This window comes from Desmodus rotundus, chromosome 7, assembly GCF_022682495.2.
Source record: "Desmodus rotundus isolate HL8 chromosome 7, HLdesRot8A.1, whole genome shotgun sequence".
Lineage (NCBI taxonomy): Eukaryota > Metazoa > Chordata > Mammalia > Chiroptera > Phyllostomidae > Desmodus > Desmodus rotundus.
Genome location: NC_071393.1, coordinates 69,041,732 through 69,059,684, shown reverse-complemented (window position 1 = coordinate 69,059,684; position 17,953 = coordinate 69,041,732). Strand labels below are relative to the sequence as shown.

The window sequence follows — 17,953 nt, the reverse complement described above, 5'->3', positions numbered from 1 at the left end:
CCCTCATCCCTCAGTGATGCCAAAAACTGATGTGGGTAGGGTCTGAATTACTTGTCAGGGCCACTTCTTTGGCTGTGAGACTTAGAAGTTTTAATGAGTTGTGCAGATCAGAAGTCACATGGGCGGTACAAGTCACAGTAGAACAGTTCCCCTTAGTTCTCATGCTGCTTCTCCTTTGCGGAGCATTTGTTGAGGAATAAACGCATTATTATGTATCAACAGTTACGATTTCCAGCACACTTGAACTCCATCTACTCCATAGTGAAACAAACCAGAATGGTCCCGACACTGTTAGCAGCACACCACGGTGCTGATTTGATTTAGTTGTGAGTCCTGTTATCAAGGTTACAAGCACGCAGTCTAAATTTGCATCTATGTCATACACTGGCCAACAAAATCAAATCAGAAAAGAAATAAAGATTAAGTAGTATGACAGCATATGCTTTGTAATCTAATTTTATGTTCCTTGTCTTCCACTGTCTACTTTTAATAGACAGGGAATCCAGTTGCATTTATTATTTGACCAGATAGCTGAGAAGCCATAGACTTTAGGGCAGGTCTCCTATTTCTTGACATTCACTTAAAAAATTTTTTAGTATTTGCCAACTGAAACTATATTCAGCCTTCTCAAAATGGTGTCTGTAAACATTGCTATTGTGCCTTGATGAAATATTTTTGAGTTGACCTTTTTTAGTGAAATACACTTAGACTGTGTTGTTGGAATGACTGATGGATAGTTTAAACTGACGTTAGAAACCTGCTGAACATGATATAGATGGATTATATGCCAACCATATTTTTGGTTACTTATTCAGAATGTTAAAAATAAGAATGAAGATGAGCATTGGAGCTGTCGCCTGACTTGGAGGACTTATTTCGTGATGTATTCATGGCATAAAAGTTTCAAACTTTAATGGAAAGAAACTTTCATTTTAATTATTACTATCAAACACTGAGTATTAGAGTTTATAGGAAAGCCCATGCATGATTATATTACAATGCAAATGTAATCATTGGCCATTTCTGATATTTTAAATGTTTTTTTTATATCTCTGTTCCTAAGATAAGAGGTTGAAAATTTGCCAAAAAGACTAAAAACCAGTGAACATGTCTTTATGTTTTACCAGGCCTCCGTAAGCATGATGTCTGCTTTTTAATTACTGTGCGACCCACAAAACCGTATGGTACCAAGTTTGACCGCAGGAGACCTTTTATTGAGCAGGTTGGCCTGGTTTATGTCCGAGGCTGTGAAATCCAGGGCATGCTGGATGACAAAGGACGTGTCATTGAAGATGGTATGGGGATCTGTGTTTTTGAAAGTGTGTGTACCTAATGATAAATTTCTTTGCCTTTTTTTCCTTTTGCATCTCAAGTGCTATTTTTAGTTGTTTTGTGTACTAAGTTGACACAAAGGATTATATATAAAGTATGTATAGAGCACCTATCACTCAGTTTCAGAAATAAGTAATATGATTTCTAAACACCTATGTTAGATACTAGAAAGGACAGAATCTTTTAAAACTATCTTTATGTAAAACTTCCTTTTATAATACTTTATAATATTGCTTTTACAAAACTAAAAACCTCTTACAGTTCAATGATATATTTGTCTAATTTTTTCTTATTAAGTTTTATTGATTTGATTCATTATAGGAGTGGTTCTCAACTGGGAATAGTACTACCCTACAACTTGAAATGTTTGGTAGTATTTATGTTGGCAGTTGACTGGGGCAGGGATAGGGGATGGTTAATTACTGCTGTTTGCTGGCTGGGGACCAGGGATGCGAAGCATGTGGACAGAACTGTCTTGTAGAAGGAATTGTCCTGCCTGGGATGCCCATGCCAGCATGACTCCATTTAGAAACATTGCCTTGTAGTGTCTCTGAGCCACACTGGGAAAAGAGTTGTTGTGAGCCACATGTTAAATACATCGCGACACATAATCGCAAGAGAATCTCATAATGTTTTAAGTAAACTTATGATTTTGTGTGGGACCACTTTCATAGCCATCCTGGGCTGCACTCGGCAGGAGCGACGCAGGCTGGACACCCCTGCTGTGGTTAGTTAGCTCTTTGAGTCCTTAGGCCTGTCATTGGTTGTTCTCTGAAATGTTTATGTTGTCCCCTCTTTTTTGGTAATACTATTAAATTATAACTGCATGCATGTCCACTGCTTATTTTATAATTTGTAATTTTATAATTTACTAAACCTCTCGTAGAACTTAAAGTAGTTTCTATTACCTGTGATTTCAAGATTGCACCATTGCCAAGATACTGACAATTAGGCCACTTTTGTCACTAGAATACAAGTAAAATAGGAGAAGAGAATGGCGGATATTGGAATAAACGTAATGGGACCAGAGTTGGAGGCCTAAGACAAAAAGAAGACGGTTAGAGCTTTCAGCCGTAGGTGTATGAAGTTCCCTTTCACACTAGTGACACTGTTAGTGTGGAGTGCGGAAGGACGCGCACGGTCAGCCAAGTACGGCAGCTACGAGTGACCTACAGAAGTGAAGTTCTTTGACTTCTGAGGCTCCGGTTTTAGTGGAGGTCATACAAAAATAATTGCAGTTCCTGGCATTGCATCATAAATGTTACATGACTACTTTAGGAGGAAATAGTAAGAATTTAGAGAAAGAAAATATTTTCTGCTTCTTAGAATTTGAAGTAGATGAGTGGAAAGCATTCTACTCAGGGAGCTGGCTGGAGTTGAGTCTGGACAGCTTACTCATTATTTCTAGAAAAGGAATACTGCTAACTTACTTTGATATTTGGGAAGGACATACTTTGTTTCACAAACTTTTTCAAAATATTCAGGACCTGAACCCAGACCCAATCTTAGAGGAGAGTCAAGAACATTTCGAGTGTTTTTGGATCCAAACCAGTACCAACAAGATATGACCAACACTATTCAAAATGGAGCAGAAGATGTGTATGAAACGTTCAATGTAATAATGAGGAGAAAACCAAAGGAAAATAACTTCAAGGTAACTTTTGGGCTATATGACTAAAAATACTGCATACTTTGAAAAACTTCTGAGACAAATATGTAGATACTAGGTTTAAATGATTTGTTAAGAAAATAATGATCACTGCTTTTTGATTCTGAAGAGTTCTTTTAGGTTAAATATAGAAACTTAAGGAATTTCTTTACTAAATCTATTTTGTTTTTTGATGAATTGAGAAACTTAAAGTATGAATTCATGTATTACATTTTTTAATTTATTTAAAAATTTTTATTTATTGATTTTTAAAATATATTTATTGATTATGCTATTACAGTTGTCCCATTTCCCCCCTTTCACTCCACTCCATCCCGCCCATCCCCTCCCTCCCACATTCCCCCCCTATAGTTCATGTCCATGGGTCATACATGTAAGTTCTTTGGCTTATACATTTCCTACACTATTCTTACCCTCCGCCTATCTATTTTCTACCTACCATTATGCTACTTATTCTCTACCTTTCTCCCCTCTCTCCCCCTCCCCTGTTGATAACCTTTCATGTGATCTCCATTTTTGTGGTTCTGTTCCTGTTCTAGTTGTTTGCTTAGTTTGCTTTTGTTTTTGTTTTAGGTGTGGTGGTTAATAAGTGTGAGTTTGCTGTCATTTTTACTGTTCATATTTTTTAATCTTCTTTTTCTTAGACAAATCCTTTAACATTTCATAGAATAAGGGCTTGGTGATGATGAACTCCTTGAACTTGACCTTATCTGAGAAGCACTTTATCTGCACTTCCATTCTAAATGATAGCTTTGCTGGATACAGTAATCTTGGATGTAGGTCCTTGCCTTTCATGACTTGGAATACTTCTTTCCAGCCCCTTCTTGCCTGTAAGGTCTCTTTGGAGAAATCAGCTGACAGTCTTATGGGAACTCCTTTGTAGGTAACTATATCCTTATCTCTTGCTGCTTCTAAGATTCTCTCCTTCTGATTAATCTTGGGTAATGTAATTATGATGTTCCTTGGTGTGTCCTCCTTGGGTCCAGCTTCTTTGGGACTCTCTGAGCTTCCTGGACGTCTTTTTCCTTTGCCAGATTAGGGAAGTTCTCCTTCATTATTTGTTCAAATAAGTTTTCAATTTTTTCTTCTTCCTCTTCTCCTGCTGGTACCCCTATAATTCAGATGTTGGAACGTTTCAAGATGTCCTGGAGGTTCCTAAGCCTCTCATTTTTTTGAGTTCTTGTTTCTTTATTCTTTTCTGGTTGGATATTTCTTCCTTCTGCTCCACACCATTGATTTGAGTCCCAGTTTCCTTCACATCACTATTGGTTCCCTGTACATTTTCCTTTGTTTCTCTTAGCATAGCCTTCATTTTTTCATCTAATTTGTGACCAAATTCAACCAGTTCTGTGAGTATCCTAATTACCAGTGGTTTCAACTGTGCATCTGATAGGTTGGCTATCTCTTCTTTGCTTAGTTGTATTTTTTCTGGAGCTTTGATCTGTTCTTTCATTTGAGCCTTTTTTTTTTTTTTTGTCTTGGCTTACGTGTTACTTAAAGGGGCGGAGCCTTAGGTGTTCACTGGGGCGGAGTAAGGCTGGTTGCTGTGCGGTGGTGCTGTATGTGGGGGAGGGGCCAAGAGGGAGCAATGGCGCTTGCAGCACTCTCTGCTGGATTTGAGTCACTCCCTTTGCTACCCACAATCAAATTGGGCCCCTCTGGTGCTGATTCCCGAGTGCTGGGCTTATGCATGCTCTAGGCCCCTGTGGGTCTCTGGAACGAACTCTCCTGTGAGGCTGGGAATTTCTCCCGCTGCTGCCTCAACCCTCACGGGTGTTTTCAGTCAGAGGTTTGAGGCTTTATTTCCTGGAGCTGGAGCCCAGTGTTGTGAGGTCTGCTTTGCTCCCCCACTGTTTCTCCAGGTTTATCTACATGCGAATGTGGGGCCGCGCGATCTTCTAGCTGCTAGTGGTAGCACTGCCTGCCCCATTTGTTCCACAATCCGCCACCTCTCTGGGTTCGCCAGCCGCCAGGTTGCCATGAGTCCAATCTGCCCTGTCTGCCCATTTCCTCCCCTCTTACTGGTCTGGATGAATGTTTCTTCTTTATCTCCTTGGTTGTGGGACTTCCATGCAGTTCGATATTCTGTCAGTTCTGGTTGTTTTTTGTTTTAAAATTGTTGCTGTCCTTCATTTGGTTGTGCGAGGAGGTGCAGTGTGTCTACCTACGCCTCTGGGCCGGAACTCTATTTATTGATTTTGAGAGAGAGAGAGAGAGAGAGAGAAATATCCATTTGTTGTTCCACCTATTTATGCATGCATTTGTTGATTCTCACATGTGCCCTGACCAGGGATCAGTCCCACAACCTTGGTGTATTAGGACTATGCTCTAACCAACTGAGCTACCCAGCCAGGGTATAATTCATGTTATTTTAAAGGTCCTCCTTCCTTGCTTTTTGTATATTAGATACTCAGTTTGTGCCCCAGTAAGAGGTGAAGAAAACTGCTTATTTGTTTACTGTGACTTCTTTTATGAATATAAAGTAAGTGTACTTCCAAATCACTAAGAATACTGATGTGGAACCTTAGGACCTTGAATTACTCTATGATACAATGTACATATACTTTACTCATTAGTGGGAAAAGGGAGGTTTGGGGGTTAGAGTTGTACTTTCATAATAATGTTGTGTGGAGAGGAGTTTTTTAGTAAAGGAAGATTTTAAAAATTATTATTTGACTCATAGAGAGCAGGATGACCTATAGAGGGGGATTGGAGGGTGGAGGGATTGAGCAAAAAGGAAAAAGGGCTCATGGACATCAGGGTGGTGATTGCGGGGGGAGGAGGTATAAGGGGGATACATGGTAATGGAGAAACACAATTAAAAATAAATATTAAGAATAAATAAAATGATTGTTTGAAACTACATTATAAAATGTAAACATTGAGCTCTTCTAGCTTTGGTAACACTAGCTTTTGCATAAGTGCCTTTCTTTTCTTTCTCCACCAAACGCAGTGCTTCTTAAAACATTATCGCTTGATTATCTTTTTTACTTGTAATTAAAAGAGAAAACCTCACATACAAGGGAATTTATTCCCCATCTCACTCTGCTGTTGAAGACAAAACAATACAAATACCCTGATGCTTTTTGGCCTCACACCTCACATCCGGTTCATCAGTCAGCCTGATTAGCTTACCACCTCCAGTGATGCCATGCCCTTCATCTCTGACATCCCTGCCTCCGTTTTTGACTGGAATTGTGCTAAGTTATATGGAGCTAATAAGAATGAGTAAAATACAGCCTGTATCTTTAGGGAGCTTAGATTACTAATAAAAGGGAAGTTAGAAATATAGACAACTACCATGAAAGCTTAGAAAGTACCAGAAGCCATAAGAAGGATGCTGGTAGGTGCCCTGGAAGTTCAAAGAGACATTCAGGTCCTGATGCAAGAAAAAGGAGGAATGAGGAAATTGCCTATGTTTGGGAAAGGGAGAGTGCTTTATTGATATCTTTGGTGTTCTGTTACATACCTAGGCATATCCTCGTTTATTCCTTCTCTTCCTATTTGTTCCTAGGCAGTGTTTCCTAATCTGGATACTTTACTTCCTGCCTGAATAGTTTCAAAATAGTCTCCTCTGTTTCTGTCCCCACCTATTCTCCTCATAGTCTGTCACCACTCACCTGTTTTTCATATGCTTCCACTGATCATTGCACTCTGCTTCTCAAAACATTTCTGTGACTTTACATTAATGATGACATAAAGCTTTCTCACAAATCCTTTACTTGAGCTGAATTGAAATGCCGTTTTTCCTCCAAGAAACCCTTGCTAATGTCAAAAGTCTCCCCTATATCCACCTCTCACCTCAAATTGTGTTCCTATTGTACTTTGTAGTATTTTTTTTACTCTTTGCCACATTCTACTGCTTTGCATCATTGTTAAGGACATATTTCATCTTCCTAATGCAATCGTAATTACCTTGGAGAGTGGAGCCTCATCTTATTCACATGCGAACATCCATCCATTTATGCTTCCCATATTTAAACTGTCCTGTGTCCCTGCTCTCATGGAAATTATATTCTAGTAGTGATTAGACAAATGATAAACCAGTAACCAAGGACATGAATAAGGGGATTTCAAGTAGCAGTAAGTACAAGGAAATAAAACAAGGCCATGTGGTAGGAGTGTGATTTACATGCACTAACCTGTTATTTGGTTACCCTGTTGGATTGCATAGTGTTTACAATATAAAAATGGCTGGTTTGGTTATTTTAGTCTCTGAAATTAACAGCCTAGCCTTCTGATTTACATATGTAGCATAGAACATTTTGTTGAAATAATTATTAGAAAGTCTAAGAATTTGCCTTGGCTTTTAGTAATTACTTTTGATCATGTATATATTAACTACTGTAATATTCTTTTATTGTAGTCTTTTAATTCTTTCATCCTGAAATTTTGACACTTTACTTTTATCATTTTCACTTTTTTATTTCTTATTTCTAACAGTGCTAACTTTAATGTTTCTAAGTTGTGATATGTTTCACAATGGAGACATACATTAATGTTCTTTTAGTTGTGTGTTCTTCCCATTGAGGAATGGTGGATTATAAAGGGGAAAAAATTCCAGTAGTTTCTGAGAGGAAGCATTTTCTTTAAGGGTTTATTGTTCTATAGGGTTTGGGGGAGGTTCCATTGTATGGAGTTTCACCCTACCCAACAGAAGTTAAGCGGTCAACTCATTTATAAGATTCTACCTAAATGAACTCTTAACGGATAAACTGTTCTTGCTAAGTTTGGTCTTTTGTTTAATTCAGTGTATGGCATCAGCTGAAAATATAGCTGTTGATTCAGTCTAGCCAAGCACCTGTCAGCAGAAAATAGCTTCTTGCCCTGAAACGCTCGGGAATTCTGGATTAGTGCAGTCAGCTCTGCATTCCACGGAAGTGCACATGTTTGAGATGTCTTCTTGACATGATCCTTTTCTGTTCTTTTACTGACAGGCTGTGCTGGAGACTATTCGGAACCTGATGAATACTGACTGTGTGGTACCTGCCTGGCTGCATGACATCATTTTAGGTTATGGGGATCCAAGTAGTGCACATTATTCAAAAATGCCCAATCAGATCGCCACCCTGGATTTCAATGATACATTTCTCTCCGTTGAACATTTGAAAAACAGCTTTCCTGGTCATAATGTTAAAGTAACTGTGGATGACCCAGCTCTGCAGATACCCCCTTTCAGGTGAAGTCAGAACTGGGTGCACGCCTTTTAGGCTCTCTGTAGTCAGTCAGAGTTAGGCCATTAGCACTGTCGCTAAAGTAAGTTCTGAGCACTGTACCTGGATTTTGTTTGGGCAGTCTTTACACTGGGGTAAATTTATTTTATTTGACTTTGTTTCAAATGATTTGTGCAGTAGTTATTTTGAGACCACCATGAAAGTAGCTTATGTCTTATGAGGGATCAGGAGATGCTTGTCTGAAGAGCAGTGTGTACATACAGCATTTGACTGAAGAAATATGTGTGCACGTTCTGTGTCTGGTGTATTTCCTAATGAGTACACATAGCCATGTAGTGTTGAACTTTGTTTTTAAGAAAAAAAATTATTTTTTAACCGTGCTTGCTTTCACAAATTTTAAATGTTTACAGTAGAGTTATATTTAATATTAAAGGAGCTTCAGTTTTCAGATTTGAGTAGAAATAGAACACAGAACCTGAAGCACTGACTGCTCTTCCCTGGATTTCATCATAAGGGTCAGTGGCAAAGTACTCAGTGCACCTGTGGGGGTAGGAAAGCGCTTAATTTTTTAGTTGGAAATTAGAACATACAATTTTAATTAAATATAATAATAATTTTACACATTAGAATCCTGGGTCCTTTTTAACACCTAAACTTGTCTTCCTCCGTACTTTCCAAATCCTGTTAATGGCATTTTTTAATCCTTTTACTCCTATAAGGCATGCTAGGCCTTAAGGATACTTTTTTTTATATGTCACTCCTGACTGTAGCCTTTCTAGGCCCTCAGCACCTCGGTCTTTAGGGTGGTGCTGTTTTTCCTGCCTCCAACTCCTCCTTTGAACCGATCACATGCTTTATTGCTAGAGTCATTCCACTCCTCAGCTAAAAAACCCTGATTTTTTCCTGTTGCTTATCAAAATAAGGGCTGACCTCTTAGCCTCTTTGTTTCTTAACATTTGTTGGGGGGTGAGGGGAGACTCTTATCTGTCCTTTCAGAATGGGAAGAAAGACTGGTAAAAGTGTACAGGGAGAATGTTGTAGTTTAATTTTAAGGATGCATTGACTTTCCCCAGCTACCTGTGGGGAGTTGCCTGCTGAGGTATCCCAGACCCTGGGCTAAGAACTTCTGCCTTAAAGGCTTTCTCTCTAGCCTTATTTTCTCTACTGTGTCCTATAGTCCAGCAAAACTGGCTACTTACACTTGACCTTCTGCGTTACTTTTGTCTTCCTGGAGTATCTCCCCTCCTACATTTATATGCTTCGAAACTCATCTTAGATTCCACCTTTCCCGTGAAGCCTTTTCTAATTAAATGAAGGACAGTGTGCAAAGCATTTGATAGCACTTGTGACATAAGTGTACTCATCGTATAAATGTTTTCATTTTCCCTTAACCAGATGACTTTCTAATCTGAACACCCTTAGCACACATTTCAGTGCTTTTAACTCTGCTTTTTTCAAAATTTATGTATAGATAGTATGTTCTTTAAGTTACCAATATTTATTATTGATCTGATTATTCCTTGTACAATTGTCATGCACAAGATAGGTGCTCAATAAATTATTGTTAGTTGTAAAACTGAACAAAAGTTTTGCTGTTGTAGGATAACTTTTCCGGTAAGAAGTGGAAAAGGGAAGAAAAGGAAAGATGTGGATGTGGAAGATGAAGACACTGAAGAGGCAAAGACCTTAATAGTTGAGCCTCATGTTATCCCTAATCGAGGTCCTTACCCTTACAACCAGCCCAAACGGTAATTTTACTGTCTGTTCTGATTGTAATAATGAATAATGGTTTCCCATTTGAACTGGATTTGTAATATGTTTTAATTTTCTGATTCTTTAAAAATCCCAGGAAACTTCTGTGCTATACCCACTTTCCTTCTAGTCTGTCAATTGGCTGAAAAGCTCAGACATTTTTGGCCATTCTGTGGTCATATTACAAAAAGAAACATTTTCAGGTACTGTAAGAAATAAATGCTAAAAGAATATCTTATTCTGAGCACAGGCTTCTTACGTCACGACAGGCTTCTGATAACAGCTACTTGTACGTGTGTGCCGTAACTGGGGCATGACATTCGGTGTTGGATTGTGAACTAGAACTTCGATACTCTGAACTAGGTCTGGAATGGGCTAAGTGTATTGAAAAATAACTGTAGTCTTTTCTTTCCACAAGTTTCATTCCGTTTTAATTAATCTGTGGAAGGGCAGGTATGAAGAGAGTCATTCAAAAGAGATTGGTTCAGTCACATAATATGTAAAAATCCAGGGATCTGCTGTGCAGCATTTGCTCATAGTTAAAAGTACGGTACTGTACATTTAAATTGTGGTAGCAGGGTGTTTACCACACTGTCACAAAGGGCCAGGGCGAGGCGGGAGAGAGATTGGGAGGAGAGGGACAGATGCAGAGCAGATGTTTAGAACTCTGGTCGTTGTTACCTAGATTTTTAATAAATGTCATTCGTCTATATTTCCAACCAACTTTTAATCTGTTCTTATTTGCAGTAATACAATTCAGTTCACTCACACACAGATGGAGGCCATCCGTGCCGGAATGCAGCCTGGGCTAACTATGGTAAGAGCATGATTGTTACTACGTGTGTTTTACATGGATTCAGACCAGACGTCAGGACAGATTTTCATAGAGTGGTCTATTTGGAGCACAAAAGCCCAACTTCCTTTAAGCGTTTCTAAGTACTTGGGGCATCCTGTGCGTATGGAGATCTTGCTACTTGTGTCAGTATTCGTAAATGAAGCTTATTAGAGCATAGCTGTGCCTGTTTGTTTACACATTACCTATGGCTGCTTTTGTGCTGCATCAGTAGAGTTTAAATACCACAAAGCCTGAAATACTTACTTGCCAGCCCTTTACAGAAATGTCTGCTGACGATTGATTTAGACATGTTGAATTTCCAAGTTTTTGGAGATTTTCCTGTTACTGCTCAGTTACTGTTTTCTGGTCTAGGTTCATTTTGGTCACAGAACGTACTTTATATGATTTCATTTTTGTTTAAATTTGTTAAGGTTTTATGGCCCAGGATATCTGTCTTGGTGGATATTCTGTGTGCACTTGAAAAGAATGTGTATCCTGTTGTTTGGGGTTGGACAAGTAGCCTCTCTCTGTATGTCAGTTGGATTCATGTGATTGATAGTATTATTCAGTACTTCTCTATCCTTGCTGATGTTCCACCCAATATTTCTGTTGATTACTGAGAGAGGAGTATTAAAGTCTCCAACTGTAATTATGTTTTTGTTGTTTCTCCTTTAAGTTCTGTCAGTGTTTGCTTATGATATGTATAAACACATTCAGGGTTGTAATGTCTTCTGGGTGAATTGATGCTTTTATCATTATGTAATTTCTCTCTTCATCACTGGCAGTTTTCTTTGCTCTGAGCAGAGGTGTCCAACCTTCAGCCCATGGGCCGCACGCAGCCCAGGGTGGCTATGAACGCAGCTCAACACAAAATTGTAAATTTACTTAAAACATTATGAATTTGTGTTTGTTTTTGTTAATGTTTATGTATTTAATGTGTGGTCCTTCTTCTTCCAGTGTGGCCCAGAGATGCCAAAAGGTTGGACACCCCTGAAAGTTTACTTGATATTACTGTGTTTGCAGTATATAATGCACTCTTGTGTATAACGCACACCCACATTTTAGTACTGATATCCATGTATAATACGCATCCTTATTTTTCCCTCAAAAATTTAGGCAAAAAGGTGCTCATTATACATGACAAAAATACGTAATATACCCTTTGTAGCTTTGTTTTGAATAGTGTTTACATGATATCTTTTCCCATTATTTTACTTCTAACCTACCTATTACACTTGAAGTGAGTTTCGTGTAGACAGTGTGTCATCAGGGCATGTGGTTGTGCCCATTCTGGCTGCCTCTGTCTTTTTTTTTTTTTTTTAATATATTTATTGATTATGCTATTACAGTTGTTCCATTCCCCCCACCTCACTCCACTCCATCCTGCCCAACCCCTCCCTCCCACATTCGCCCCCTACAGTTCACGTCCATGGGTCATACTTATAAGTTCTTTGGCTTCTACATTTCCTACATTATTCTTACCCTCCCCCTGTCTATTTTCCACCTATCATCTATGCTACTTATTCTCTGTACCTTTCCCCCCCTCTCCCCCTCCCACACCCCTGTTGATAACCTCCATGTGATCTCCATTTCTGTGGTTCCGTTCCTGTTCTAGTTGTTTGCTTAATTTGATTTTGTTTTTGTTTTAGGTGTGGTCGTTAATAACTGTGAGTTTGCTGTCATTTTTACTGTTCATATTTTTTATCTTCTTTTTCTTAGACAAATCCCTTTAACATTTCATAGAATAAGGGCTTGGTGATGATGAACTCCTTTAACTTGACCTTATCTGAGAAGCACTTTATCTGCACTTCCATTCTAAATGATAGCTTTGCTGGATACAGTAATCTTGGATGTAGGTCCTTGCCTTTCATGACTTGGAATACTTCTTGCCAGCCCCTTCTTGCCTGTAAGGTCTCTTTTGAGAAATCAGCTGACAGTCTTATGGGAACCCCTTTGTAGGTAACTGTCCTTTTCTCTTGCTGCTTCTAAGATTCTCTTCTTCTCTTTCATCTTGGCTAATGTAATGATGATGTGCCTTGGTGTGTTCCTCCTTGGGTCCAGCTTCTTTGGGACTCTTGGAGCTTCCTGGACTTCCTGGAAGTCTATTTCCTTTGCCAGATGAGGGAAGTTCTCCTTCATTATTTGTTCAAATCAGTTTTCAATTTTTTGTTCTTCCTCTTCTCCTTCTGGCACCCCTATAATTCGGATGTTGGAACGTTTCAAGGTGTCCTGGAGGTTCCTAAGCCTCTCCTCATTTTTCCGAGTTCTTGTTTCTTCATTGTTTTCTGGTTGGATGTTTCTTTCTTCCTTCTGGTCCACACCATGATTTGAGTCCCAGTTTCCTTCGCATCACTATTGGTTCCCTGTACATTTTCCTTTGTTTCTCTTAGCCTAGGTTTCAGTTTCTCATCTGGTGTTCGAACAAATTCAACCAATTCTGTGAGCGTCTTGATAACCAGTGTTTTGAACTGTGCATCTGATAGGTTGGCTATCTCTTCCTCGCTTAGTTGTATTTTTTTTCTGGAGCTTTGAAGTGTTCTGTCATTTGGGCCTTTTTTTTTTTTTTTTTTGTCTTGGCCGGTCTGTTACTTAAAGGGGCGGAGTCTTAGGTGTTCGGGGGGGGGGGGGGGGGGGGGTAATGCTGATAGCTGCACTGTGACACTGTACGTGGGGGAGGGGCCGAGAGGGAGCCATGGCGCCCACTCCCCTCTCCACCGGATTTCAATCTTTCACTCTACTACCCACAATCAAACTCGGCCCCTCTGGTTCTGGTTCCTGAGTGGGTGGGCTTGTGCACACTCTAGGCCCCTGTGGGTCTCTCCAACGACCTCTCCCGTGAGGCCGGGAGTCTCTCCTGGTGCTGCCCCAACCCCCACGGGCGTTTTCAATCAGAGGTTTAAGGCTTTGTTTCCCTGCACTGGAGCCCTGGGTTACGTGGTCTGCTTCGCTCCCCGCTGTTGGTGCCGGTTTATCTATGCGTGAGTGTGGGGCCGCAGGGTCTGCTAGTGGTCAGACTGCCTGCCCTGTTCGTCCCACACTCTGCCAGTCTCAGTCCCGCCACGGCAACCTCCGTTCCAGCTGCCCGTCTCTGCCCCTCCTACCGGTCTGGATGAATGTTTATTTTTTATTTCCTTGGTGTCGGACTTCCTTGCCGTTCGATTTTCTGTCAGTTCTGGTTGTGGGAGGAGGCGCAGTGTGTCCACCTACGCCGCCATCTTGGTTCTCTGAGCCTCTGTCTTTAAATCGTTATGTTTAGACTCCGTATAATGTACTTACTGGGTGTGTTTGGATTTAGATTCACCATTTTATTATTTATGTTTGTTCCTTTTGTTTTGTGGTCCCGTTTCTCCTTTCCCGCCTTCTTGTGAGTTATTTGGATAGTTTTTAGTTCCAATTTTTTATTGATCTATTCTGTTCTTTTATTATATCTCATATGATTCTTCTTAATGGCTGCTCTAGAGAATTAGAGTATACATACTTAACTTTTCACAGTCTGCTTAGAATTAGTATTTTGTTTTTAAGTTGAATGGAGGATCCTGACCTCCATATAAATCCCTTTATGTTCCTCTTTTATGTTGTAAATGTCATATGTATTACATAAAAATACATTAAAAGTGCCGTGGGCAATGTTACAGTTTTTGTTTGCAAACATCAAACATTTTAAAGAACTCTAGAGAAGAATCATCATCTATTATTATACTTACCCCACTAATCCTTTATCTCAAGTTTCCTCCAGTATCATTTCCTTTCTGGCTGAGGAATTTTTGTTACCACTCTTAAGAGCCGGCCTGCTAGCAATGAATTATCTTTGGTTTCTTCGTGTGAGAATGTCTCTAATTCACTTAAAGAATGAAGTATCATTCTTTAAAGATACTTTCACTGGATATATAATTTTGCTTTGACATATTTTTCCATTCAGCATTATAAAAATGTTATTCCATATCTTTCTGGCTTCCATGGTTTTTGGTGAGAAATACACAGTTTTTTCAAATCCTTCTGCGATGTAATACATCATTTTTCTCTGATTACTATCAATAATTTTTCTTTGTCTTTTTTTTTAAACATTAAATTACAATGTGTCTGGGTATAGATTTCTTTGAGATTATTCTGTTCGGGGTTTGCTGAGCTTGATTCTGTAGTTTTGTTTTTTGCCAGATTTGGGAAATTTTCAGCCATCATTTCTTCAAGTACTTTTTCTATACTGTTTAGGTTCTATTAAGCATAGATTGTCCTCTTTTTCTAGGACTTCAGTAACATCAATGTTGGACCTTTTAGTGTTATAGATTCATGAGACTCTGATTATGATTTGTTTTAATCCCCTTTCCTGCTTGTTATTTAGGTTAGGTGATTTCCATTGATCTGTCTTGAATTTCACGGACTCAATCTTGTCCATTATAGTGTTGAACTCCTCCAGTGAATTTTTAAACATTTTATCTTTCAGTTTTAGAATTCCCATTTTCTAACAATATGATAATTCAGTAGTTTGCTATGTGTCCATCTCCTTTTTAGGTTGTGGGCCCGCCAGGTACAGGAAAAACAGATGTGGCAGTTCAAATCATATCCAACATATACCATAATTTTCCAGAGCAGAGGACTCTGATTGTTACTCATTCCAATCAGGTAAGAGAGCGCATGTGTGATCCATGTCCACATAAACGTGTAGACTGGATCTCAGGGGAGGTACAGGAGTGAAATCACAGTGGAGATTTCTGCCCGTGTGATAACCTGATGACAGGTATGTAGGGAAGGCTGAAGAATGTAGTGTGAATTACGGAGTTGCTCTTAGGTTATTACCAGTCATGACCAACTGTACTGAGGAAAATATAAAAACAGTCTTCTCTGTCTAATTGAGGGGGACAATTACAGAAAAGCTAAGAGAGTATTTAGATATGTAATCAGATATTTGGATTAGATTAAATTAAATTGCCTTTCCTTCCCATCTTATGTGCTAAGCTGAAGCTTTTACTTTGAGATCAAAAGCATTAGTAGCATTTGTTCTGCAAGTAGAACAAATATTCCTGAGAGACTAAGTCTAAACTATATTACGACTGGATTGAATATCTTTATGAAGTATACAGATGAATATCGATATTACATGGAAGGACTATTTTAGTTTGCAGGTTTAATACATAAGGCTTTATAAACAGCTAAAACAATAAAAACAAACTCCTTTTTTTAATCAATAGCTGAAAAATTATATTTATAACTAATTGTGTGATGTGATAGTTGTTCTGAAGCTGTCACTCTCACAGAAAGGGAGGAAAACAAGTAACATTTACTAGTTACCAGGCAGCTCTCAGGACATCCTGAGACATCTTACAGAACTTGCGTGGTTAGTGTGAACCTCTGAAGGGACTTACTTTCTCTGAGTGCACGTTAATAACAATGGTTCTAGTTGACCAGTTCTGTAAAGAGTTGGTTTGCAAAGTAGCACTGAGGTTTCAGAATGGTAAATTTCATTTATTCTGGTTTTTTGTCAACTTTTAACTTACAGGTTTTAAACATCAGTACTGTTGTTTTCATTCATTTATCATGTTTTTATACCTTTGAAGTTTATAGTAATGTTGGCATATTGTACTGAATCTGCACTGAAGAGGGGGGATTGAGATTTTATCTTGATAAAAGAAACAAATGTTAAAGACTTTTTTCTATTTAATAAAATTTAGTCTAATAATTTTTCTATTTGGCAAATTCTTAGAATGAAGAACAATTTGTGTAATTTTTTAGTAAGTCTTGTCATAACTTGAAAATTACTTCTATGTTGTCCTCTATTAATGACTGGTTTGTATAGCATAATTATAGAAAAGGTTATTTTCATAAAAATAACCAAAGACTTACTGTTTCCTAAGGGCGTTTTTTGATCCTTTGATCATCAAATGATCTTTCTTGATATCTATCAAATTGTTGATTTTTCACAACCGTTTTGTTTGCTAAATCTCGATTTGCACATGTAACTCAAGCAGTTCTCCAGTATCACTCTAGTTCATGATGAAATCATGAAGTTTTTTCTGAGACTGTGGTGCGGCAGTTGTTTGCCCTCTGAATCTGTGTGGTTCATGAGTTTAGATGGCAGAGGTTTGGATAGTGCGTAATGCCATGTAGTCTGATCCCTTGGGCCTCCAGTTTTGGCTGAAAAATATTAAGACTTTGGATAGTGGGGAATTTCTCTAACAATTTATGTTTATCTCTTCAGTTTCTGAGCTCTAATAGCAAAGGATATCTATGTTTACAGTATATAACCTGGATATTGATGAGATTGTATGTCCCTCACTCGATGGGCAATGTCTAGCTGACAGTGAATGTACAGAGATGTTTGAGTGCGGGCTGTTTTTAAATGACATCTTCATTAGTGTACCTTCTCATACTGTGAAACTTTTCCTTTTCTAAAAAACCTGGTAGCTACAGATGTTTAGATAATAAATACTAGGATTTGAGGGAACCCTAAATAAGAACATTTCACAGGTAGAGAGCAGTGACTTCTGAATGTCCCTCATCAGGAGAGTTTGCAGTGAATGAGTGCTCTGCTTCTTGTTGCACAGAGATCCTTAGACTTGCAGCCTAAGGTTTTCACTGTTGGTCCTCTGGATGTGTTCCACCTACACTCACCACCTGAGAGTCCTGCAAACACTGTCCAGTTCTCTGCAACCCATAGAAATTCCACTGAGTGAAACGGAACTTGGTGTGGTTATTAATTACTTCAGTAATTGTTATTACTTGGAGGAAATAGAAACTGAGCCCAAAACTTTCTCTTTTCATAAGTTAGAAGCAGAAATTTAGTTGTTAGATGTTGTTTATGGTTTCCAGTTACTCATCTGGAGAAGCATACATAGACAGAACTATCAGAATTCATTAAAAACACTACTTTGTTCAAATTGCAAATGGACTAATATGTTTCCTTTGTGTTTTGATTTGATTCTTATCTGACCAAGCAGTTCTTCCTGTCCTGTTTTTCTGAATGTTAGTTCTTGTTACTTTTAAAGGAAAGCTCATTGGTCCTTCTTATTTCATTCTCCAGGCCCTGAACCAGCTGTTTGAGAAAATCATGGCTTTAGACATTGACGAGCGCCACCTGCTGCGTCTCGGTCATGGGGAGGAAGAGCTGGAGACAGAGAAAGATTTCAGCAGGTGAGCAAGTGGGATGAGTTTTGAAATGGTGGACAAAGGAATTTTTAACCTTCTCTTTCTTTTCTT

At 38.8% G+C, this 17,953-nt stretch overlaps 1 protein-coding gene across 1 annotated transcript in view; it reads left to right on the top strand.

Moving 5' to 3' along the window:
* The window catches only part of AQR (aquarius intron-binding spliceosomal factor), a 112,721-nt gene that overhangs the window by 58,588 nt on the left and 36,180 nt on the right, over window positions 1-17,953 (top strand). Inside the window, exons 18-24 of the mRNA XM_024567336.4 lie at window positions 1,128-1,295; window positions 2,817-2,986; window positions 7,939-8,180; window positions 9,777-9,923; window positions 10,675-10,744; window positions 15,272-15,382; window positions 17,778-17,887. Of these exons, the coding sequence (XP_024423104.1) occupies window positions 1,128-1,295; window positions 2,817-2,986; window positions 7,939-8,180; window positions 9,777-9,923; window positions 10,675-10,744; window positions 15,272-15,382; window positions 17,778-17,887 (1,018 nt within the window). The remainder of the gene's footprint in view (window positions 1-1,127; window positions 1,296-2,816; window positions 2,987-7,938; window positions 8,181-9,776; window positions 9,924-10,674; window positions 10,745-15,271; window positions 15,383-17,777; window positions 17,888-17,953) is intronic.